Source organism: Denticeps clupeoides, chromosome 7, assembly GCF_900700375.1.
Source record: "Denticeps clupeoides chromosome 7, fDenClu1.1, whole genome shotgun sequence".
In the NCBI taxonomy this organism is placed as follows: Eukaryota; Metazoa; Chordata; class Actinopteri; order Clupeiformes; family Denticipitidae; genus Denticeps; species Denticeps clupeoides.
Genome location: NC_041713.1, coordinates 23,947,400 through 23,972,662, shown reverse-complemented (window position 1 = coordinate 23,972,662; position 25,263 = coordinate 23,947,400). Strand labels below are relative to the sequence as shown.

The following is a 25,263-nucleotide window of genomic DNA, read 5'->3' as shown; positions in this document are numbered from 1 at the left end:
CAAAGCGCGGTGAAAGTTGAATTCATTGCCTCAGGACCTACAGAAACAGGGAATTAAATTAGACTCTGAAACCAAGATGGAGGAGAGGTTGATTATACCAGTAATGATAAGAGTATTTTAGTAATTAACCATATCATCTTACCACGACAGCTCAAGGAAGGCGCTCTGCTTCAAAAAATGATACAGATGATACAGACCTGAAGTGAATATTGGAAGAAAATATGAAACAAAAATAGAACGAGTTAACTTTAGACCTACTTTGAGTTTGTTAACCGAAATGATGAGGTATAGTCACAAAAACACATTATCTGGTGGTAGTAGCCTATGAAACAGTAGACCACAAACCAACCATAAAGTTCAACCTCACAATATTTAATGCTCTTTAACATGATTTAGCATCGTTGATTATATAAAAATGTTATGACAACATTGTGAGGTACACACTCTTACACACTGTTACACAGTTTAAAAACAATTTTACACTATTTTACTCATTACAAATGAGTATTCAAAAAGTATTCAAAAAGTAATCATTACCTTTTATATAGTAATCAAAATAATTGCACTACTATTGTAATAACATTTTAAATGTAATAGAAGTGGCTTCAGCATGCTATTCTATCTTTCCATGGGTCTAATTTTACAGGGTCATTTCTGGTTGTGCTGATATTTGCTGCTGCAGAGGCGTGTGTTGGGGACTTAATATGTGATTTAGAGCCTATGTAGTGTGCATGCGTGTATGCACATTTGGTGCGCGTCCAAACTACATGCATCAGTGTTTCAGCATATATAATTAGTGGCTAGAAAAACAGGGACCGGGAGAACTTCAGGGAGACATTTGCATGATGTGTGTGTATACATGTGTGTGTGAGGTCAGTTAGAGAAGGAGCACATATATACTTGTAGAAGAGCTGCAGAGGTGATTGCTGTGTTAGCGTGGGCTGCGCCAGCAGCTGGCTTTGAGCTCTAGCGGTGGAGAGGCCAGCGTGTGTCAGTCAGAGAGGCGTGTGGGCTGCCAGCACCTCTGTTAAACCCCCGCTCACTCACCACAAAGAGACCGGAGATGAAGCTCGCTCTCTGCTTCCTCCATCTCTCTCGTGCTGCTTTTAGGGAAAATGCCTGTGAAGAGAAGGTTTTTTTTTTTATGGAGAGCGCTGCCTTTGTCATTCAGAGGTCTTCGTGGAAATTCACAAAAAACGACTTCCAAAAAGACGTTATGGCTTACAAAGTTACTCACAAGAGACGTAAAAAGGATTCAGCCAGGCTGAGTCCCACCATTCTAAATGCACTCTGACTTCCAGCTTTCTCCTCTGTTTTCTAATAGTTCCAGCTACCCATCATGCACCAAGACGGACATGTTTATGTAAGCATCTCTAGCCTATCTGACCCACATCAAAAACCATTCACTGTTGGTGGGGTATGATGGTAATTATTTAATGCCTAACAGTGGTGGGTCATGTAAGGCTTCGACTGGGGTAAATCATACGTGGTATGATGGCATGGCATACGTAAAGTTGGTGGCAGCTTCTGAACCCCTCGCAGGCTGTGTCACATGTCAGAGCCGCTCTCTGTCTTTCATTTCTCCAATCCCTGCCCCATGCGTGTCACCAGCTTGTTTGCATTTATGGTTGTGTCCTTTGTGTGTAACTCCAGAGTATGTATGTTTGTTTGCTCCACAGCAAGATGCAGAGCAGGAGCTCCGTGGGCATAAAAAAATTAGCACAAGTCTGATCCGATTAATTAATCAAGAGCTCAGCCGATTAGCCAGGGAGTCACATCAAATTAAAAATCAAATTAGCGCTGAGTGACGCCTTGAGGGATTGGTTCAGGGACTCTTGCTGTCCGACCTGGTAGACAGCTCCAGTGAAGAGACATAGGGGCAGCAGGCTTTGGCATTGCCCACCCACCCATCCGCCAATTCACCCCCAGTACCCATCTGTCCATCCTCTTTCTGCAAGCATCATGGGCAAAAGGGGAATCATTACCCAGGGCCCAACTTTTGTTGTTTTGTGCTACACCTGTGGCATCCATATCCCTCCGGCATACTATGCCATGCTCATCAGTTTCATTTCAGTAGCATTTTCATAGTTTTTTACATCATTGGATCATTTCAAAGTGAAAGTGAAGTGATTGTCATTGTGAAACACTGCAGCACAGCACACAGTGGCACAACGAAACGTGTCCTCTGCATTTAACATCACCCTTAGTGAGTAGTGGGTAGCCATGAAAGGTGCCCAGTGAGCAGTGTGTGGGGATGGTAACTTGCTCAGTGGCACCTTCCAATTACGGGTCCATTTCCTTTTCCACTCTGCCCCCACTGCCTTTAAAGAAAAGTTCACATCTAAGATGAAGTTTCAGTATTTTTGATGTAGGTTAAAAACGAAGATGATCAATATAAGCAAGGAACGTTCACCATTAGCCCCTTATGTGGTTAATTCTGATGACAGGTGCCATGTCATGTTCATGGTTGGCTACATGATGGCTGATGTGATGAAGGGCATGTTAATTCCGTCATCAAGCAAAGAGACACCCAAAGCACTCTGGGTCTCTTTGGATTTAGAAAGTGGGTCTTGTGGCTCACGGCTGCTTTTGGCCTTGACATTCAATGGTTAATGGCAATAGTTTTTCAGTGGTCCACCATACCCGTTTGATCATTCCGTCGCAACATCAAATGCAAAACCATGTATTCTTGTCTGCAAGAAATTGTAAAAGGAAAATTAGCACAAAACATCATATTACCTGTGAAATGTGTTGTCTGCAAGCTATGACTGTGAAGGCCTATATTCTGCAAATGTTGTTGGCCATGAGCCGTGCGAGGTCTGCCAGCTTTGAGCAATTTGCTGGAGTGGGAGAGGAGTTATGGAGAAAACTAAATTCTAGACACATTTATAGGTATTTACCTTGTTGCATCTGCTGCAAAATGCAAAATGCAGGGCTCTTTACTGCAAAAGAGCTATTAATAGAATTTGGTGGCTTTTGACAGCTTGGGAATTTAGGCATGGAGGTTTTGGCTCAGCCTCCTTTTCAGTTTTGCCCCTTGTCCCCCAGTCCTCTGAAGTTATGGATGATGGACAGAACAATTAAGGCTTCAGTGAATGGATGAGTGTCTCCTCTGATTAATGTGTTAGGGAGGTGGCTGATTCTTTGGTCCCACACACAGGCCCAGTTTGATCTCTGGGACTGGCACTTGCTGAGAGACACACACACATTTTCACATCATTGTGGTAGTTACTATGCATCAGACATTTCTAAACCTAAACCCAATGTTGTCCTAAACATCTCATTTTGTCTGTAAAATTATTGCATTACATGCATATTGTTTCATGTCCTCCAGGTGCTCTTTACTGTCAGCTGAGCTGCCATTCATTCATGCAGCAAATTCCCCATCTTACCGCCCAGCCCCAAAACCACAATGCCACTGGTGCTCTCGACTGTGGATACAGTCCTGGCAATGCCACGTCGACCCCTGCTGTCACCATGGCAATGCCAGGCCGTCTCCATGGTGGAGTGATTGGCAGACTCTGCACCAGACCAACGGCAGAGTGGAGGGGTCTACAGTCGCGTTCTGGAGCCCTGCTGTCCAGTCAGCTGACCCTTCGGGTGGATCCGCGCTCCACTGCCAAGTTCAATGGCATCCGCCCGCTGCTTCCCACCCCTGGGAACGGAGGATGTGCTGTTGTGGGGCCGCCGAGCAACAAAGAGTTGCCCGAGTTTCCCTTCCAAAAGGTCTCGCTTGCATGAGAAAACTGACAAGAAATCAATCAAATTCAGTCGACATAAAAAAAACATTATTTGGCAATTTTTAATTAAAATTCATCCTTTTTTCATTCAGTGGCCAAAGCTGCACAAGAATACTGCCGCTGATATACACATATTTGTAATAAATGTTGTTCTGGGTTTTTCTCAGGCTGTAGCACGGCATGGCAGAGCCCCTCCTCATTTTCCTGATGGATTTAATGAAAGAACAGATGAATATGAATTTGAAGTGCTTCCCGTGGACAAAACCAAATAAGCCTCATTCACAACCAGCAAACCACACTTCACACGCATACATGAATATTAATGTCAGTCTGTGTGTGTGTGTGTGTGTGTGTGTGTGTGTTAGAGAGATACGGACCAACAAATCTAGCAGCTTAACATAGTTTAGAGCTGCTTCGATGGCCAGAGCCCATTGTGTGTGAACTCTGGTTCAAGATGCATGTTGGAAACAATAAAGGGCACAAGCTGCATATTTATTGATGCTGAATGCATTTGCAATTCAGCTGATGTACATTATTATCATTATCTGTGCTGCTTTACATACGCATGCTTTATATGCAACAGTTAGATAAAATGAAAGGATTGTCATGCACAGCAAGCACAACAGACGTTGCACACAAAGAAAATGTGTCCTCTGCATTTAACCCATCCCCTTGGTAAGCAGTATTCAACAATCCGGAAGCAGTGTGTGGCACCTCTCTGGCACCTTGGCGGTTCAGGACTTGAATCGGCAATTTTCTGATCATGGGTCCGTTTCCTTATCCAATAGGCCATCATTGCCCCATTAGCACACTAGCCATTATTGTCCTTTCTAAGCCATATACATTAACGGATTCTGAAATGAATCTCATATACGATGCCTTGCGAGGCAGGCGATTCTGCATTGAGAGCATAATTGATTATATCATAATGACGTTTCTTGATCATTTTCTAGCAGCGGCATAAAAATTCTAGTTGAAAACTAGAATAAAAGTGACTGTGGCTGCATGATCTGTGTACAGAGTTTTGGCTCTTCCACACGAATGTTCGAAATGAACACCCTCTGAACACCGGAAATGTTTTTGCTGCACTTTGTAGCTGCCATTTTTTTTTACACATTCGGAACTTCCAGCTGGTGTTAAATGCCCATGTGGCTTTGGTTTGTTCCAATGAGAAGAAAAACGATTGCCGTTCAGTCCGCACTCACTTGACCCCATGAATGCTAGAAAAAAACACTGGTTCAGAAGTCCATGTGAATGAGGCCTTAACTTTCGTCTCACTGACAAATTAAAATTGATGGGATGCATCATGATACAATCAATTCTGATAAGAATGGATCAGAAAGGTTCTATGTACAACACAATGTCAGCGTAGTGTCCAGAGCATTAAGGCACTACCAGGAGACATCAGTACATCAGGAGACGTGGAGCAGGCCGTAGGAGGGCAACAACGGGCATCAGGACCACTCCGCTATTATGCAAGTAGGAACAGGCCACAAATGGGCTTGTGTTTGCTCAAACTGTCAGAAACAGACTCCATGAGGCTGGTATGAGGTCCCGATGTCCACAAGTGAGAGTTGTCTTTACAGCCCAACACCGAGCAGCACATTTGGCATTTGCCAGAGATTACCAAGATTGAGTCCCTCTCCATCCACCCATGTCACATTGGACCACAGAATGTACAGGAGACTGTCTGCCACCTCATCAGGAAAATGCCCAGGCATTGTAGGGAGGTCATACAGTCATGTGGAGGCTCATTTAGACTTGTTTAAAGGACATCACATCAAAATTGAATTAGGCTTTAGTGTGTTTTCCACTTTAATTTTGAATGTGACTCCAAATCCAGACATCCATGGGTTGACAAATTATCGATGGAAATCAAATTTTTGTGTGATTTTGTTGTCAGCACAAACTATTTAAAAATAATTTTTAATTGATTCAGATCAAGGATGTTTTTTAACAGTGTATTATGAAAAGGGAATAAAAGTGAAATTGAATGCAATGTATATTGTTCATTTTGACAAAAGTCCCGAATACATTAAAGGAGTAGAGCAGGGTAGGTGTGTCAACATATGGAACACGTTCTGCTAATCCTGATCGGATTCATCGTCTCCATATGAATTAATTATGTACCCATTCAAGTGTATTCCAACCCCTCCTCACACCCTTGCATCCATCAATCTGCCCTTTTATTACCACCCACCCACGCACACAGTTATCTGTCATTTATGTTAATGACTGGACCTCTCCCAGCTCCCCCTATTTCCTGCCTACTCTCCTCACTCACACTCCCTTATACTCCGCCCCCATCCTAGCCCCTCCCCTCTATCTTTCCAGTGGAACTTGCTGGCATCGTGACTGTCAAATAAGAACATTAGCTAGCCACCGTGGGAGCTAGCAGGTCACTTTGCGCCATCATTAATCAAAGTTCGACAGCTCCGAAGCACCCAATCTGCATGTTAAAGGAGGAGGGGACAGAGAGGAAATGGCAGGGTGGTGGTTAGAAACGCCCCCTCAGATAAACTGGAGTTTAAACCAATAGCAAATTAGCCACAGCTATTCTTGTTTCCAAAATGAGGAAATAAATATGGTTTACAAAATAAAAACTATACTAAAATATCTCTTAATTTCTGTTGATGAAAACGTGATGACACGTTATTCCCTTTGGTTTAATAATCGTATTCTGTTTCCTGTATCTCCCATCCGGTCACACAGATTACGTCACTTTCACAGTACACAATCGCGGCATTAATTAGAGTTCAGGATACAGGTTTAGCAGATGGCTGGGAGAAAATGACGAAAATGATCTTAGGACACACTTTCTGTGCAATGGAGTGGAAGAGAAAACAAATCACGTCACGTCTTCCATGTCTGGAATGGATGTGGTGTATTCTAGAGTCTATAAGGTAACATTCACATAATAATAAGATAACCTTTTTTAATTATAAAACGCATTCGACTAAAAGAAAACCGTTGTTGTTTTTGTCTGTTTTACTTGGTATTATTGTGTAAAATAGAATTGTATTACTGTCACACCCGAGGTGTGGAGGGAGGTGTTGTTGGACATTGAAGGTTATATTGAAAAGTTTCTTTTTTAACACAGAAAAGATAAAAACAATCCTCCACACTGTTGCATTTGAAAAAAAGAGTCCCCGCTAGTCTTGGTTGTGTGCACGCTGATCAGCGCGTGGCTGCGGTCTGCAGCCCTGAACACACCATATACATACATTAAACACAAAGCAGACTGTTGGAAATGATGCCAGGCACAGGGAGAACGGCCCTGATGATCTTCGTATTCTACGCTCATTACACGGTGAGGATCCCTATCTGTACCGCAGGACCCTACGGAGGAAATGTGAGTAGGGGCCTATAAACTGGGGGTTAGGAAAAAACGGCAGGACTTTCCACTGAGTTGCTACCACACACGACATGACACGCAGACACAGACATACTATGGGGAAGGGGGCGTGTCATGGGAGGCGAGCCAATCCTCCAGATGCGCTTTCATCTCAGAAGCGATTTTCTGGGCTCGGGCGGCGTCGCAGGGGCTGCGAGCCTGGATAAAGTGAAGGTGAAAGTAAAGTGATTGTCATTGTGATACACTGCAGCACAGCACACGGTACAGAAAACTGTGTCCTCTGCTTTTAACCATCACCCTTGGTGAGCAGTAGGCAGCCATGACAGGCGCCCGGGGAGCAGTGTGTGGGGACAGTGCTTTGCTCAGTGGCACCTTGGTGGTTCGGGATTTTAAGGAATCACCGGACCCTATTTCACCGTGCACCTCCACAACCTCTGGGGGTGTCATGTGCAGCGTTCCCCTCGTGACTGGCCTAAAAAGTGAAACATGTAACACGGTGAGTTTGTAAATCAGCAGACAGTTTCAGTTTAAATGAACCAGGTTGATTTGGAACACCACCAGGAAATGACCAAGATAACCTGGGGTGAGCTCCAAGGGTAATTTGGGGTGCAGGTCCCTCTCTCCTTCTCAGATGACAGACGCGTCCTTTGCCAACAGTGGTCATGGACTTTAAAGTGGCGAGTTGTTTCTTGCAAGGCTGCATGTGCACCCTCCCATACCCCTTCTGCCCTCTGGAACCAGTAATCCACCCTATGCCTGTGGCCTCCCTGTCCCATGGACACAGTGGAGGCTGGTGGCCAAGCACACATTGGAACGGGGTCAATCCCATGGAGGAGTGGTGCAAGGACTTTTGGGCCTACTCCACCCAGACCATTTAATCTGCCCAGTCATGTTGACTGCTGTGATAGTAGGCTACCTGCTGAGCTCTTGGATCATCCTCTCTACCTGGCCGTTTGTCTGTGGTGGTACCCTGATGTTAAGGTGACAGCCACCCCCAGCTTCCAAAAAACTGTGAACTGTGAACTGGGGACCATGGTCTACAAGGATGTCCTCAGGCAGACCGTAGATTCTGAAGACGCGATGAAACAAAGCCTCGGCTACCTACAGCGCATATATGACACCTTTGAAAATTGATCCATGACCACCAGCACCATGGTGTAGCACTTCAAGGCCAGCAGGTCAGTGATAAGGTTCAGTCTTTCCGGAATTGGGAGGGGTGTTAATTTCGTGGAGTTTTTGTGGTGGTGCAGACAGAACAAGAGGCGACACTGGTCTGTATATCACTCTGCAAAGAGGGCCACGACTTCCCCTATACTCCCCCCTCATCACTTCCTCGCTGCTGTCGACGCCCTCGTCCTTGCTCCGCCCACTCACCTTCAGACTTTGCCGCTTCCATGTTTCGCGGATCAACCAGGGATCGCCGTCACATGCTACCCATGATGGCCCGACCCCCGTATCACCAGGAAGAAACTGCTCAACCAGTACTTGGGGGTTGTATCCCAGTCCTGGCGCGTCTTGCCGCAGAACTCCCCGACCCCACTGGCGATTCTTCAACGTGCCCAGATGGTGCCCGCACTCACCACGACTGGCTGAGTTCTTCCTCATGGTTCTCCGTCACGTCCACGAGCTGATGGTTGAATGAAACCAAGACATACTGCAGACATACTGCAAACATACTGTTTTTTTAATACAAGAAAACTAAACTGTGGGGAAAAAGGGGAAAACACAAACTAACCCGCAGGCGTGTGGCGATTGCCAGAACTGAAAACAACTGTAAACACAAGTCGTACCGTCCACATAAAATGTCACACCCCCAACCGGCTGCTCCGAAGTTCCTTATAACCGGGCTCTGCTGTCATGCAGATTGGTGCCAGGTGCGTTCCCAGGTGCACCCAGTCGTGACAGCGTGGCTGTTTTAAGGCAGCAAAATGATACTTTGCTTTCGACCAGCAAAGACCCCGTATGAGGTCAGTGAAGAATTATTAAAATACAATTTAAGCAACAGGTTTAACAAACGAGCCAGTGCAGTTGATGGAGCGTAGGAGTAAGATTTGGTGTGGGTCAAGCTTCTAGAAGCACATCTCTGGACATAAGCACAATCTGCTTATATTTTAGCTGAGATGCCAAAAAGCAGGTGTTATTTTACTGCCCTCAAAACAGACAGAAATAAATGTTATTTGTGGTTTTTTGCTTTCCACTGTGTGCCAGACTGCTGAAATATGACCTAAGGCAACAGCAGTGAATACCAATAAAAGTAAAAAATCTTGCCTTAAAACTAATATTGAAGCTCTTTTAAAACTACTAATTAAACCAGGGGAGAAATGTTCCATGATGGTTTTAATCCCTTGATTTAAAAAAATACATTTCACATTTTCTGCCCATTTCAAAGAATTCTGCCGTCTTTTCAATCCAACTCCCTGGACAAAATCGTTCCTTGCCAAGCCTTGTTTCCACTCCCTGCAGCTTGTTGCTGAACTGAAGCATTTGGGATTTTGATGGAGTAATGTTGACTTTTTATCTCCCCCCCTCTGATGCTGACTTAAAAGGAAAACTGGCTTATTATTATATTATGCAAGGGAATATTTTCTGCAGGGTCTCCATGCTGCTGTGGCCAGGGGTGCATTCAGCCTTACACACAGGCACACATGCCAGTAAAGATGTGTGTGCATGGGTGTGTATTGATAAGGACGTGCTACCATAGAATACAATCATCCGTACCAGAAAAGTACATAGAGATGAATAAATACAGTTGGTGTTAACTGTGGGGTCACATTTTGTTTTCCAGTTTTATCAAACAGCCAACAGCCTTCATCTTTTAGACCTCCTCTACATGTGTGCTGGATCTAAACGTTTGGTGTACATTTTATGCATAAGACTCAATAATGATCAATTTCATTTCCCCCTGCTTATTCGTGTGACTGCATGACACATTGCATTTTTGTAGCAGCGTGGAAGCCCTATATTTGGACTGTCAGCAGGCAGTCTCTGATTGGTCTGTTGAGCAGTTGCGTCTGTTGTGCAGTTGTGGTGGACCTAAGCAAATAGCACACTTACAGCAAACGCTGGCACTCTGGCCAGGCAAATGGGACATAATTGCAAGGCATGTGACAGCCAAGACCTGAAATTTTGTGTGTTCTGAGTGAAAGATAGGGATGTGTGTATTTTATGTGATTTTGTGTGTGTGCGTGTGTCATGGCGGTATAATTTTTTCCTTCTTTTCAATACATTTTTTTCAGAGAGTCCTTTAAAAGTCTGGTTTTATTGCTTCGTGCAGTTGTTTGCACAAATGAAAGATCTCTCTCTCTCTCTCTCTCTCTCTCTCTCTCTCTCTATCTGTGTGTGTGTGTGAGAGACTGAATGAGTGGAAGGATAAATCACAGCCATTAAAGGCCAGTGGTAGCAAGGGTATAATGGGAAATACATGTTGGCCATTATGGTGTGATTACATCGGGAACTGTTATTATGTTTGTTCAGGCTGAATCTTTCCAAAATGAGGTGAAACGTAAAGAAGAGATAATCCACAAGACAACTGATAAGAAAATTTGTATTATTTTTGTTACCCTCGTCAATTTTAAGATTTTGTACTGTTTCATGTATCTGCAACATTGGCAAAGTCATTACAATATTGGTAAATACCTGGGTTCTGCAAAAATATATTTAAACCATTGACATAACCTCCCATTAATGTACTTATGTAATTATATTATTCTCTGCCAAATCCACCTTCCACAATGAGAGGTGACAGTGTAGTGTCATGCACCTGTTGTAGTGACCATTTTCCTACGACTAAACTAACAAAAGTCCATTTGGGATCTAACTGTATTTGTAAGTTCATTACAGTAGCACCAAAATACAAATGCCACATACATCCACAGTCTAGGGAGTAAAATCCATGCCCTTCATTGACCAAGAAACTTTCTCTGCTTCACTGCCAGAATCTCATTTTGGAAAAAAAAAGCGGTATATGAGCGAGTGAGAGAGAGTGGGAAAGAGACACTTCACCCCCTCTCCTCACAAACAGCCCACCATTATTCCATTTACTTAGACTGTGTATTATCTCTTCAGAGTCCATTTGTGGATTGGCAAACATATAATTAGGGCTTGTTTGGGTTTGAACTCCTCCAGGGGCTCTTCACAATACTTCTATTTCCATCAACCATTCAGTGTCCAGGCACTTCACCAGGGCCAGCTGCTGTGGGACGGATAATGGATAGCAGACACTCGTGTTAGCACAGGTCTGGGGTCAGACACAAGGCTGCTCCTGTAGGACGAGACACATTGGCCTGTACTGGCGTTGTCTGGATATGTTCCTCGCCGTTAGGGAGGAAGAGAATTTCAAAAACTCTCCCATGGAGGACCATTGCTGGCTTAAGAGCAGGTTATGTCACATAAAAACAAACAGAATGAATGTAAATTTCTGCTGTCAGGTGGTTGTTTATGGGATTATTTAACCAGGTAATTAAAACTGCACACAGCTAAGTGATTTGTTACTATTTCAGCATTATATTATATAGAACAAATAGATTAAATGCATGGATTTTAGTACAATGGTAGTAGCCTAGTGGGTTAGATACTAACCTATGAGACAGAAAACCATATAGTCTCAGGTTCAAACCCCACTTGTCAAACCCTGAGTGTCTCCAGGGTGTACTGTCCCTGTCACAACTACTAAGGTGCTCTGGATAAGGGCGTCTGATAAATGCTGAAAAAGTAAATGCATCCTATGCAACTCATAGAAACTCATTTGGATGCTGTCTCTCTCTTTGTTTCAGGTGTGATGTCCGAGAGGCAGTTTGGTACTCAGTTCGTGTGTAGTGTTGTGGCGTCTCATGTCAGTCACCTGCCCACCACAAGCCTCAGCTTTGTCTGGATTGCCCCTCCAGCTGGCACCGGTTGTGTCAACTTCCTGTGAGTATTGTTGGGAATGTGTGTGAAGTGACGGGTCATTGGGTTGGTGAAGCTCTATGGTACTGCAGTTCTGTGCTCAGCAGTGTCATGTCCTCCCAGAAGATCCCAGGGATAGTGGCCTGTGATGTCATTGGTACCACTGTAAGTGCAGGTGAGGCAGTGGTGGCCTAGCGGTTAAGGAAGCGACTCTGTAATCTGAAGGTTGCCGGTTCGAATCCCCATCCGCCAAGGTGACACTGAGTAAAGTACTGTCCCCACACACTGCTCCCCGGTTGCCTGTCATGGCTGCCCACTGCTCACTGAGGGTGATGGTTAAAAGCAGAGGACACACTTTGTTGTGTCACTGTGTGCTATCAATCTCTTCATTTTCATTCATTCATAAATTCTGTCAAAGGAATGTCAGGACCACCAAACATGCTGCAGATAAACCTTTATTCCTATTTCTCAGAATTATTTCCCTGATGAACATGTTCAAGACCTCCATCAGTCAGTCTGTAATTAGAAGCTTCAGTCAGGTCACTTTTACATCAACCCTGCCTGTGCCAGGAACAGTGATCCAGTCTCATTAACTAAACTCCTAATTCCTAAATACTCCAGAACCAGGTAAGAGCGGTGAAGTCCAGAATGCACTGGGATATCGTACGTCTCTTTCATCAGCCACCATCACAGACTTCTCTTGGTTTGGTGCCTCAGTTGAAGGTCTCTAGAAACACAGAGGATCGTGCCACACAGATGACAAACGCTCTGGCAAGCCAGAGTCGCCTGAGTGACAATGGCAGACAAGGCATAGCGACCCAGTCCCAGAGCAGTCAAGCATGGGCACGTAATAGAGTTGATATAGTAACAGGCAGCACTCACTTCCAGACGCGCTCCACAGCGCCCGTCTGGAGCTCCACTCACCCTCAGTCCTATCAGCAAAAGCACCTCAGAGAGGATGCAGGGGGCATGTTTTGATAGTGACAGGTCCCAGTGCGTCTTGTTCCGGCCTAGAGGGAGTTCAGCGGAGGGTGTAGGGGCTCTGGCTGTGGGCCCTGGCATGGCTTGCCAGTGAATGTGTTGCGCTGTTTGTCAGTTAGTCTGGGAGTACAAAATGTATACTTCTGTCTCGCTACATTATTAAAGATATCTGACCACAAATTGGTCCCATATCTAAATACTATTCAACATGGTAAAAAGATGGATAGGACAGCTGGGTAACAGCACATCCGGGTAGTTTCAGGAAGACTCAATGTTTCCTAATGAATGTTCATCAGGAAACTGGGGAAAGCAAGACCTCCTCTAAGTGATAAATAAAATTAATAGACAGAGGTTTTATTTAAGCTCAGTTTATTTGGCACATGTATAATAACACAAGGTGCAACATGCAGTATGATACATTGCAAAATGAAAATGGCAGTAATCAGCAAGCATATTTATTAATGCTTGTTTATGAGAAGTTCTCCCTGTAGATATATACGATTTGTCTCAAACATGTATAACATGCATTCGGTGGTAGTAGCCTAGTGGGTAACACACTCGCCTATGAACCAGAAGACCCGGGTTCGAATCCCGCTTACTACCATTGTGTCCCTGAGCAAGACACTTAACCCTAAGTTGCTCCAGGGAGCCCCTGTAACTACTGATTGTAAGTCGCTTTGGATAAGGGCATCTGATAAATGCTGTAAATGTAAATGTAAATGCATAAAATACGTAAATCATCACTATGTTAAGGGAACTTTCTGGTGCTCACTTTCTGTGAAAATTTGTGGCTACACCCTTAAGTTTCACCACCTTTGGAATCCAAAGCGAGCAAGACCTAGCAAGACAATAAACCATCTAAATAAAGTTGGGAAAAATATTTGATACACTGGGGATTGTTTTTAAGCAGGTTTTGCTAAAAAAAGAATGGAGAGATCTGTATTTTTTATTGCAGGTACACCTCAACTGTAAAAGACAAAATGTAAAAACATCCAGAAAATTATACTGTTTGATTTTGAAATAATTATTTAGCATTTTATTCCATGAAATAAAATCCTGAACAAATTGAAATCTACATTGAAATCTACACTGCAGTATGTATTCTAAGCTTCATGCCCTGATCCACCATTTGTACAGTGGGTGTGTTCTGCCCAGCCAGATTTTATTTTATTAGACCAAAGTTATGTAATCCATCATTTATTACCATGCATTAAATCAAATCAGTAATACAGATACTTTAATATCAGCAATAGCCTGTTTTGTTGGTAGGACTTTTATCTTCTGTTAAGGATATGATGGAATGACACGTCCCACTGCCCTACAAATACAACACAAGTGCCTTCAAACTCTCTCTTTCACACACTCAAACACACACAAACACACAGACACACAAACACACACACACACACACACACACACACACACACGCACACACAAAATACATTTAGCCCTCAGACCAAAGTCACCCAGCTTGCTACAATTAATGCATCTGAGTACCAGCAGAAGTGAAAATGCCCAACAGCTTTTTGGCTCTTGATGGCCCCTTGATGTGTGTCTGCTTTTATCCAATCTCTTGGCCCCAGGACATCTTTGTGTGTGTGCGTGAGAGAGAGAACGAAGTGTCTCTGGTCTGCTTTCTCTTTTCAGAAAACGAGAACAAAAGCCTTATTTGCCCCGTCTACAGTTTTCCCTTCGCAGTTTTTCTATCCTTTGTTCCATTTTGTGTTCCGACCCCCCCACAGAGTGTAAGCATCTGCTGAGAAGAATTCTTTAATTATGACTTTATTCGAAAAGTGCTCTCTGAGGAGGTGGACGTGTGTGTACATCGTGTGTGTGAGCAGGTAGCGCAACCTGCAGGGGCTCCTTCACAAGTCTGGCCACTTAGTGAACGGGAGAAATTGAATTAAAAGACAGAGCGCACGCCACCATCGGTCTCATAAGCCCTAATTGAAAAGGAATGCAGCCCGCGCTGTAATTACCGCTGGTAACGACGCCTTCGCTGCCATCTGTTCTCTCCCTGCTCCACAGAGCAGCGATGCCGTGGACCACAGATCTGAGGCCGGCATGCTTATCTTCCCTATTCACCCTCATTAGACACAACAGGGTCATCAAGAGAGTCCTGGAAGTGAAATATCAACACTCTCTCAATATAATTCGGAAACAAATCCAAAAAACCAATCAGACTAACCAATCAAATATTAACTGTATGACCCTCAAGATCCAGAGCTCTTCTGCTTCGTTGTGAAAGTATTGAAAACCAAAGTGTCACGTCAGTGAGCTGATTAGGGAAGTAAGCACAGAGACGGGACATAATGGGAATGGAATTTTATTACAAACACAAATCAACATGGTGCCATGGCCAAAAACGGGTGAAACAAAAAAGGGGAGATGAAAACTAGCCCACAGGCATGTGGCGATTGCCAGAACTTGAAACACTCCAAAACAGTTGCCAGGTCCACAAAGAAGGTCAAGGTCATAAGCAGAGTTCATGAAAATGTTGGAGTTGCCGTAGGCCGGTACCACAACACCTCTTATTTGCAGTCTGGATTGGCCACAGGTGATGTCTCCAGCTGAAGCCAATCCTGACAGAGTCCCCCGTCCAATGTCCTCAGAGCCCCAGCAGTACCATCAGTGGAGGAGACGGGGCGGACGGCAGCAACCCCAGGGCTGCTGCCCTGCAGTGTCCTCCCACTGGCGGACCCAGACCCTCTGGCTGGCTCCCCGACGTGGTCCCGCATGGTGGCCCCAGTCCCTCCAACCTGCACACAGAACAAATCAGGGCTGACCCTTCTGGGTACGTGCGGGCCCTGTCTCCGCATGTCCCCTCTGATGCGTCTGGCATCGTTCCCTGCCCCGTTCAGGAAGGTGGTCCCGGACCCCTGTCTGGTTCCTGGGCACATGCAGCCCCTCTTGCTGCACGTCCATGCTGGCAGAGCAACCAGCTTTTCTCTCTGCACCGTGCAGGGAGGCGGTCCCGGACCCTACGGCGACCATTTACGGCACATCTGGCTGGTGCATTCAGGGTACATGCAGCCCCTCTCACTGCATGTACCTGCTGGCAGCGCAACCAGCTTCTCTCCCTGCACCACGCAGGCAGCCGGTCCTGGACCCTCTTCCTGCCTGTCCCAGGTGGGTCCTCATGCCTTCCAGGGGGTTCTGTGGCTTACCCACCCACCCTCCCCTCAGGAGATTCCCCAACCTGAACTACAGCCCCCCCCCTACCACAGTGGTAGTGGGGCAGGGTTCCATCCATGAATGGCCGATCAAACTCTGCCCTCAGTCTCTCCAGGAAATCCTGAAAACTCATCCTGTCCGTCTTTTCCTGCTGCCAAATGGCTGCGCCCCAACCCCAGGCTGGCCCAGTCAGACGCATGAGGATGGTGGTGATGGTGGGGAAGAGCAGCAAAGTACATGCCACAGGATTTTAGAAAAGACTGGCATGTACCTGCTGCTCCGCAGAAGGGTTCTGGTATCATGGGTATGTCCCACACGGGGCTGGGCGCACTGCTAGAGATGGTGGTGGGTGTGTGGCATGGAGGGTGGTGGACGTCCTCTACAGCAGGCGAGGGCGCTCGTGCTGTGCTGCCATTCATCTGGGAAACGTCTGGGCAGAGGGAAGGCGTGTCCGTGACCGGAGCAGGAGAGGTGGATTCCCCGCAAGGCAGTCCCGGCAGCGCTGTTGCTGGCTGGTGACTTCCCGTCGCCTCTTCCACCAGCTTACCCCAGGCGTCACGTCTTCCTCCTCGCTATCCTCACACCATCCCAAGTGACGTGGGTCCCCACAGACTTAGCACGAACCTGGATGGGTGCAATTGGTGGAGCCATCCCGGCACCAACTGCCCAACTCGCGTCATCGTCTTTCTCATCGTCGTCCGTGACTCCCTCGTCTTCATCTCCCCACCAGAAGTATTTTACATGTTAACCGTTTCAGGGTGGGCTCCAGGAGCCATGGATAGTGAGTGAGTCTGAAAATGTTATACCACCATTATGATCACCATGAAAAACAGTAGTGTAGCATTATTTATTTGTGAGGATATTAACTGTACTACTGTAACATCCGACTTATAAACAGGAGGGTTTTAATAGGAATATACATGGACATCTACAGACAGAACATGACCGGACACAGTGAGGATACATTTATAAACATGAAAACAGGTACACAATCAGGGAATCAGGAACACACACAATGAACATCAAACTCTGGCCGGTAATGTGGAACTGGAGTACCATGAAAAGTCTGGCGTGTTTGAATTTAAAAAATATTATTATCAGTATGGTCCAGCATTTCTGCTTTTGTTATGATGTTAAAGAGACACAGGTTTTTATATTGAAATCTTGAGCTGGGGTTTACTTTTACAGTTTGAAACCAAACTCGGAATTAGCTTTCCTTCAATAACCAGCACAGAAGGCATATTTAATTTAATTAATGTAATTAACGAGATCAGAAGAGCTCATAGTCATGATCCTTGCTGTAACTAATAAAATTCTTACTCATATCTGAGGGAGTGGAGACCACAATGTCCACAACATCAGCAGGTACTGTATAACAATTTTAAATAGACATGCAAAATCTGAATATAACTAAAATGATCAAAAGTATGTCAACAATGCTTATCTATTATGACAAGCTGAAAGACTTTTATTAATTTTAGGATAATAATTAGTTTGACTAATTATTTTTTAGTCGTAATTGTTCTGTCGTCTTTATGGTGGTCTTTATTCCCTTCTTCATTATGAAGACCTCTGTTATTTTACCTGCTTCTTTGGAGTGTGCCAAAGATCAAAGGTCACCATGTCAAGCTGATGGGTGATCTTTCTGTGACCCAGTGTGACATATTGATTTGGGCTGCATGTGCATGCCAATGGTCTATAGCATTGATTTGCTGCTGGTTAACTGCCTAGAGTACCCCTGTTTACAATAATAAGACGATAATGACCTCATCAGATGGTAATATGAGCCACGATTTATACTCAGGTGGGATTTCTCATGGGCTCTTGTATTAGTCTGGGTGAAGCGCAAATGCCAGTGAGTTTATGCCTGGCACAGGAGGTGGAAGTAAAAAAGCTGAATCAATGTCCATCAGATGGGAATTAAATAGCAACTGCGCATAATAAACGGGCTGATGATTAACACAAGCTGCAGAAATGATTAATAATTCATTAGATCTGTCTACACTAGTGCGATTATTCCTCCACCAGCCTGCACTGGGGTGGGTTTTGCATTAGACAAGCATTCATTTATTTTCTAGTGGCAGAGCCATGCATCCTTTCTGCCTCTTCTCTTTCCTTTCACCTTGCATGCCCTGCATCTTCTGGAGAAAAAGCGTACAATGTGAACACACACATTCTTTCTCATCTTTTTTCTTATCCTGCAATCACTTGAGATGAGTGCATGATCAGCACATCTCTTCATAATCTTAGACATGAGACAATAAATTGATACAGCAATATATCAGAATATTTCATCACTGGTGATGGTGATCTATTGTCGAGAAGTGGTATCCGGGATCAATACATTAGAATTTATATTGAAAGCTTAACATGTATTAAATGTTGGTTTGTAGCTTTCCATGCAGCAGTAGTCTTAAAATGATTGTACTGCTTGTTTTTTTACACACTTTGATTTCGGTATTTGTATCCTCAGCTGTGTAGGTATTGTGATTTGTTCTTGTTGTTCACGGTTTATCACGTTACTGTAGTATTATAGCTGTTTACTGTATGACTACAGAAGTGTTGTAGTATTATCGCTGGTTACCATGTTACTGTAGTGGTGATGCTGCTTAATGTGTTACTACAGAAGTGCCACCGTTTACTGCATTTCTGTAGTATTATTGCTATTTAGTTACTGTAATATTTTCACTCTTATATAAATTAATTTATTGCTGTGGATTTATCATGCAGACATGCTTTTTTCATGAGGAAAAATATACTTGTGTGTTTTTTTTGTATTTGACTTCTGGACTTATTTTGCCATGTCCCAATTTGTTCCTAATTATTGTCAAGGTCACCTTATTTGCACACAGGCCTTTAATTGCTAATGAGCAGGTAATTTGTCAGCAAGTCCCAAGTCCCCCAACTATGTGTTCATTAAATTTGCATGTACATGGAAATATCTTTTGTGGAGCTTTTAATTTGGTTTAAATGGAGGAGGTTAATTTATCCGATTGGAGAGGAGGGGCTGGCCATGTTTTTTTCCCCACACTGATTACCATAGCTGGTACTCAACATGGAAAACAAGGGCTCAGTCAACTTTTGCGGCTGTTATTAATCTCCATCTAATCTACCAGAGCAGAAGATCCAAGGCTAGAAATGTGCTTTTAGATCTCACGGAACCGGAAAGTGCCTTGTCACTTAATTGGGCTTCCATTGGCTGCAGGACCAAATGGCTGTTTTTTTAGGCTCGACAAGCCCCACCTCCCCAGTTGTAGGTCACAACTTTTTATGTTGTCTAGTGACCATTTGCTTATGTTGCTGAGATTTTTTTTTCAGTTCCCAAAATGTACTCCCTACTGGAGTACAGTCTGGGGGCTGTTTTTTTTTTTTATTTGCCTCCTCCTTTTCTCTGTTCTTATCATATCCCCTATCCTCCTGACCTGTCTACCCCCTACGTGATGTTTGTGTGTGTGTGTCTGTGTATTTGTGTGTGAGCTGTCATGCCTGAAGCAGTTTGGGATGTTGTCTGTGGACAGAAACATGTAATCAAACAAGATCCCTGCACCGTAATTACCCACCACACTGCCTACCGGGGACGTTTGCACTGACAGCCTGTCCACTCGCATGGACCACCAGCCTGTGTGTGTGTGTGTGTGTGTGTGTGTGTGTGTGTGTGTGTGCTGTATGTCTTGCATGTATTTTTATGACTTTAATATTATCCTCTAATGGTTTGCTATGACCTCAACTTCAGTCTTTAAAAACCATTCCCTGTAGTTAGTCTTGCTAATACCCCATTTTTGCTAACAAATGTTAATACTGTACAATAATGAGAAAGAGGCACAGATGTGTGTACCTCTGTACGTATTTTCTTTTTTCATAATTTCTCCCCCCTCCTTCCCCTTTTTTAATAATTGCACTTTTTCTGTCTGTCACTTGTCACATTGGTTGACAGATTAATCGCGAAGGAGGACAGGCCAACCTTTTGACCAGATGAGTGGTGGACGCTGGAAAAATTGAAACGGGCCGTTTTTGCCTTTTTGCTTGTCTCTCATGTTCATTCATAAAGTCACATTAACATTTAGATGCTGTGTGAGTGCATGGCGGCTCCGTTTAGATAGTAGTGAGAAACACATGCAGTTCTCACCACGACTAACCTCTCATTACTACAGCTGCCCGCCACCAGTCTGGCAGCATCCAGGTTGTGTGTGTGTGTGACAGAGACAGGGATGTAATATTCTCTGCATATCTCTGAGGTGGGGTGGGGGTCAGAGTGCAGGTGTTAAGGGCCTAGCTCAAGGGTGCAGTTGGACATGAACCATAAATCAGTATGGCATTAATGAATGGTTTTCTGGAAACCTGTATTGATGTAGTTGAACACTAAAACGTGTGACAAACTGATTCACAATTTAATTTTAAAGTTTGACTAATTAATTTTTACATCGAAATTGTATTTTAGATGTGATTAAAATGATTAGAAGTGCATTATCATAGTGTTATCATTACCACATGAATCAACCTTCTAATCCTCGGCCATGATGTGATCACCTGATTAGTCCAGTAAGTTGGGTCTCCATGCATGGGACTTGTTTTTCCAGCACATCATACAGATGCTGGATTGAGCTCTGGAATCGCTGTTGTGCACCTGAAAGCATTCCTGAAGTATTTCTGAATATTTTTTGCAATATGAGTTCAAATAAATTAGATCTATTAGATCAGACAAGCTGTACCAGTCTGTGGCAGACATGGCATTGAGGTTAAGGAAGCAGCCCTGTAATTAGAAGGTTCGAATCCCGAACTGCCAAGGTGCCACTGAGCAAAGCACCGTCCCCACACACCCCACACACAGAGTGATGGTTAGAAGCAGAGGACACATTTTGTAGTGTGCACCGTGTGCTGTGCTGCAGTGTTTCACAATGACACACAATGTTTCAACACTTCACTTTTACTTTCAGTCTACTCCCCAGACGAATGAGTGAGTTTGAGCTGCAGATGTTGGATTTCTTTTCTTGGACCTCTTATGAAAGGTCTTGACCTTTTATAGCCCAGGAACAGCACCTAAACTGTCAGGGACCACTGTGATGAAATAATCAGCCTGTCTCTGAAATATGTTTAGTATGAGGCTCACAGCACACTGCTAGAGTCTGTTTTTACGTAAATACGTAAGCACATTGTTCACTTATCCCCCTCCTGCTGGTCATTACCTTGCATGTTTTATTCATAAACCAAATTACCCAATTCTGAAACAAGAGATTTCTTTTACCCCCTAATTCACCTCTCTCTTTTCTCAGCCTGTGTTATTTATTCATAAGCAAGCTTTGGGTAAACAGGTGAATGCCTCGACACCCATACACAGTGTTTACAGATGGTTAAGGTGTGTGTGTGTGTGTCAGCATGTGTTTCACTTTCAGCATACTGAGATCTGCAGGATATCAGTAATTATAAATAACTGTAACAAGTAATCATACTGTGTCCCATCCAGTCAGCATGAGCACAAGATCCCGACAGAGCCGGTCATCTTCAGAAGTTCACATTGAACACAAAAGGCTGCATTTACTGATGTTCATTATCTCTTTGAGATACAAAAATTTAGATCCAGCACAACAGCATTTGTATAAATACTTTTTTCCTCTGGTATTTCGATCAGGAGTGAAATTTTTAATTCTGTTATTTTTTGGGGTCAGTAAGAGTTTTGTTGCTGGAAAACTAGTTTAATCCCCAGACATGGAGGAGGTTTCTCTCAGAACTTGGCATGGTTGCGAGAGCAACACAAATAGCAAACAATGGAAATGCAGATTGTAAAAATTTTCCCGACCTTCTGTTTCTGTTCTCCTTATTATCTGACTGCCCTGCTTCCAAAGCCATAATCCATGCCTTCTTATGATCAAGTGATTTAAGACTTCATTTTCCCTTTTTTTCTCTTTAAAATGGAAAAAGTCTCCATTTTGCTGTCTTCTGCATGTCGTCTTTAAAGCTCATCCAGCCGCTGATCAAGCACTGTCCACCAGAAGGATGGGTGATGTGGCAGCTTGATGAAAACCAGGGCTTAAATCAGAGGGGGCTTTGAGTGCAAGGGTACTTTAAATCACAGCCCTCAATCCCACACTGAACAATCGCTGCCACTACCGGGCACCGTGATTCAGCGAATTTTCCCCACTCCAGGCTAACACTAACACAGTTCTCAGCTCGTTCTGGAGGAAGTCGAGACCTTCCCAAGTCTGATGGAGTTCATTAGCCTGGCTTTCCCCAAACGATTCCGTCCTTGTTTAAAAAGAAGTTCGTTAGGTTGAAATTAGAGAACAGCATTTGCTTATGAGATTATGCTGGCTGGTTCACTATGCCAGGGTTTAATGGTTTGGTCTGAGCCTCCAGCAATGCTCGCCAGACCCAGTTATATAGTTTGTTGGTCATGTGTACAGTATTGGGTGTAAAATTCTCTTCAAAGATTAAAGAAAGGGGGGGGGGGGGGGGGGGGGGTTGCTTGGCACAGTTGTCCATATCTCAACAATGCAGAAAGTCTGGAAACCTGGATGTGGATCAGCCAGAAAACCGTAACCTTGTTTGAGACCATTTGACTGAAAAAGCTGTAGTTGGTAGTTTTAGTTCAACAAAATGTTTTACCTCTTGGTCTGGAGGCGAAGGAATAAGTGTTTGGAGTTAAGTGTGAAGAGCAGTGCAGGGGTAGATGATTGTAAATGGTCTGAGAAAAGATTAATTAAACTGTTTAAACAGCAGTGATGTGCTGGAGTGCCACAACATCTAGTGGTTCAGGGTTTTTTTTCCAATTCGCTCATCACTTCTGGGGATTTAAAAAATTATCATTATCATGTTATTCACCAAACCTAATTTTTATAACCACAGATGTACTGTAAAGCTGCAGATGACAAATTCCAATTACAGAAGAAATCTCCATCAAACCAGCTTTGGTTGGAGATTAAATGATTCTTTTTGACTCGGAAGAACTTTCATGAGTGGCATACAAGTAGGCTTTATCTCCAGGCAGACTTTCAGCTTGTTTTAGTGTTACTTCCTTTTTAGTTTCAGCCCTCCAGTGACCTAAACTCACACACTCAGTCATTTTCAAGCTGTATTAGACCATCTGTTCCATGTTCATCTTCATTCCAGGTAATGAACTTATTATCTCCCTCGTCTGGAGCCACCAGTGATTGTTTAATCTCTTCCTGTCTTTTTCTTTCTCTTAGGGCCACCGCCACACATCGGGGACAGATCATATTCAAGGATGCTTTGGCCCAGCAGCTGTGTGAACAGGGAGGTGAGATCAAAACTCATTCATAATCAAGATAAGCATGGCTAGTATGAGTGGAACTCTAGTAAATCTGTCCAAATCTGATTCTTTTCAGCAAATAAGGCCAAACCTATCTGCATTTATTTCAACATAAAATAAAGTGACTAAAGTCACTACGCTGGAGGGAACTGTACATCTTTAGCTTGTGTATGATTCCTGCCTGCACACTAGAGTAGCGTTATGGGATATAAAGGTGTGGAAAGTTCATAAAGAGGTTAAATTATTTCAGATTGGCTATGCGGGTAGAGAACATGTGAAATGTTGCTAACTGTCTGCTATATCTTTAACTCTGCATTGACTGTCTCTCTTACCGTTAAATCCACTTAAACACTTAATACCCAGAATGCAGTGCAAGCAAAGATCAATTTACTTTTCAGCTTCTCTCTAGTGAAGATGCAACCTTGAGAGTGTTTGTTCTGCAGCATTTTTTGCAAATTAGAGTTTGACACCCTAAAGCAAGACACATGTCTCAGTGGAGAGTCAGTGGAAGTGACATTGAAACAGCAGTGCTCTCAGATGCTCTCAGCCTAGTTATACAACCTGAGTGAAAGATATGTACTCCTGTTCAGAAAAGGTGAGAGGAGAGGAGAGGAAATCACTGATCTCTAGCACAAGAGCTCACTGTTTGCTGGGGATGACCAGATAATCAATGTCAGAAGGGGGCACTACCACGCACAGTCAAGGAGCAATCTAGTCCAAGCATAGGAGCACCACATCATCACCCATTCACTTTTAAAATAACTCAAACTGTAACTCAAACAGGGGAACAGCTTTTCAGCTATATACATGCTGGAAGTACAAACAAAGCCCAGGAATCACACTTACATGACAGTGCACAGCTATTATCCAGGCTATTGGGCTGAATCCCTACTTCTCTTGGTGCATTTACTGAAACAGAATTCATGGAAACGTATTTAGTATTTAGTCATCACCATCTGTTGCTAAAACCCTGTATATATGTCTATTCAATGTTCATTTACATTGGCTGAATAGCAGTCCTCATTCTGGAATGGTCAGAAAAAGATTCTCAGGCATGAGAGCTGCCAAATCATGTCTCCTTGTCCTTATGCTTTCTTCAGGCTCAATGTCTACTGACACTGTTCCAGTGACCCCCACATTGCCTGTTTTTGCCCCGCGAAGCAGTCATGATCTTGGCTAATCTCTCTCCGACAGTCAGTTTCGACACTGTGTTTAAACAAAACGATCCCTTCTACAAGTGCCATGGGCATGCTGGCAAGAGCCAAGCTGGAGAGAAGTTGAGGAGCTGAGGGCACAGAGAGAGAGCGAGATAAGAGGACAGTACAGACAGCCAAATGTGGATGTGAGCTGGAGACAGAATGGGTGAGACAGAAGAGGATGCTCAAGAGAAAGAAGGGGGAGGTTGCTGGCGTTGAATCCTTCTTCCTCCATCTTCAGCTGAAGAGCTACTTGTGCATGGACAGAAGGATGAGAAAGTTGAAGGTCGTAAATGGTGGGTTAGGCAGCAGCTGAGGGAAGATAAAACAGCATTAAAACGTGTACAGAGGAGCTAGATGAGAGTAGGTGCTCGACCTTGTTAGTGGCTAATTCCTGGATGGCAAATAATGTGACACTTTCCCCCATCCCCTCTTCCAGGCAGAACACACAGGCAGGGAATTTGAATTACAAATGAGAGTGTAAAATACCAGCGGCGGGAGGGAAGTGAAGAAGAAGAGTAAAAAAGATGATTGCTCTGGTCTCCAGGGTGTGCCTCAGCAGACTGGGGTGTCTTGGGGTGTTCTGTGGCTCCGGCGACATTTTGCTAAATATAAATTGTACTGACTTTCTTCAACCCTCACTGTTTCAGAGGACAAAAAGAATAAAAA

At 44.0% G+C, this 25,263-nt stretch overlaps 1 protein-coding gene across 3 annotated transcripts in view; it reads left to right on the top strand.

Annotated features, from left to right (window-relative positions):
* The window catches only part of reln (reelin), a 97,120-nt gene that overhangs the window by 28,824 nt on the left and 43,033 nt on the right, over positions 1-25,263 (top strand). For all 3 annotated transcript variants that reach the window (XM_028986087.1, XM_028986086.1, XM_028986085.1), the window contains exons 3-4: positions 11,868-12,003; positions 23,316-23,386. In XM_028986087.1, the coding sequence (XP_028841920.1) occupies positions 11,868-12,003; positions 23,316-23,386 (207 nt within the window). The remainder of the gene's footprint in view (positions 1-11,867; positions 12,004-23,315; positions 23,387-25,263) is intronic.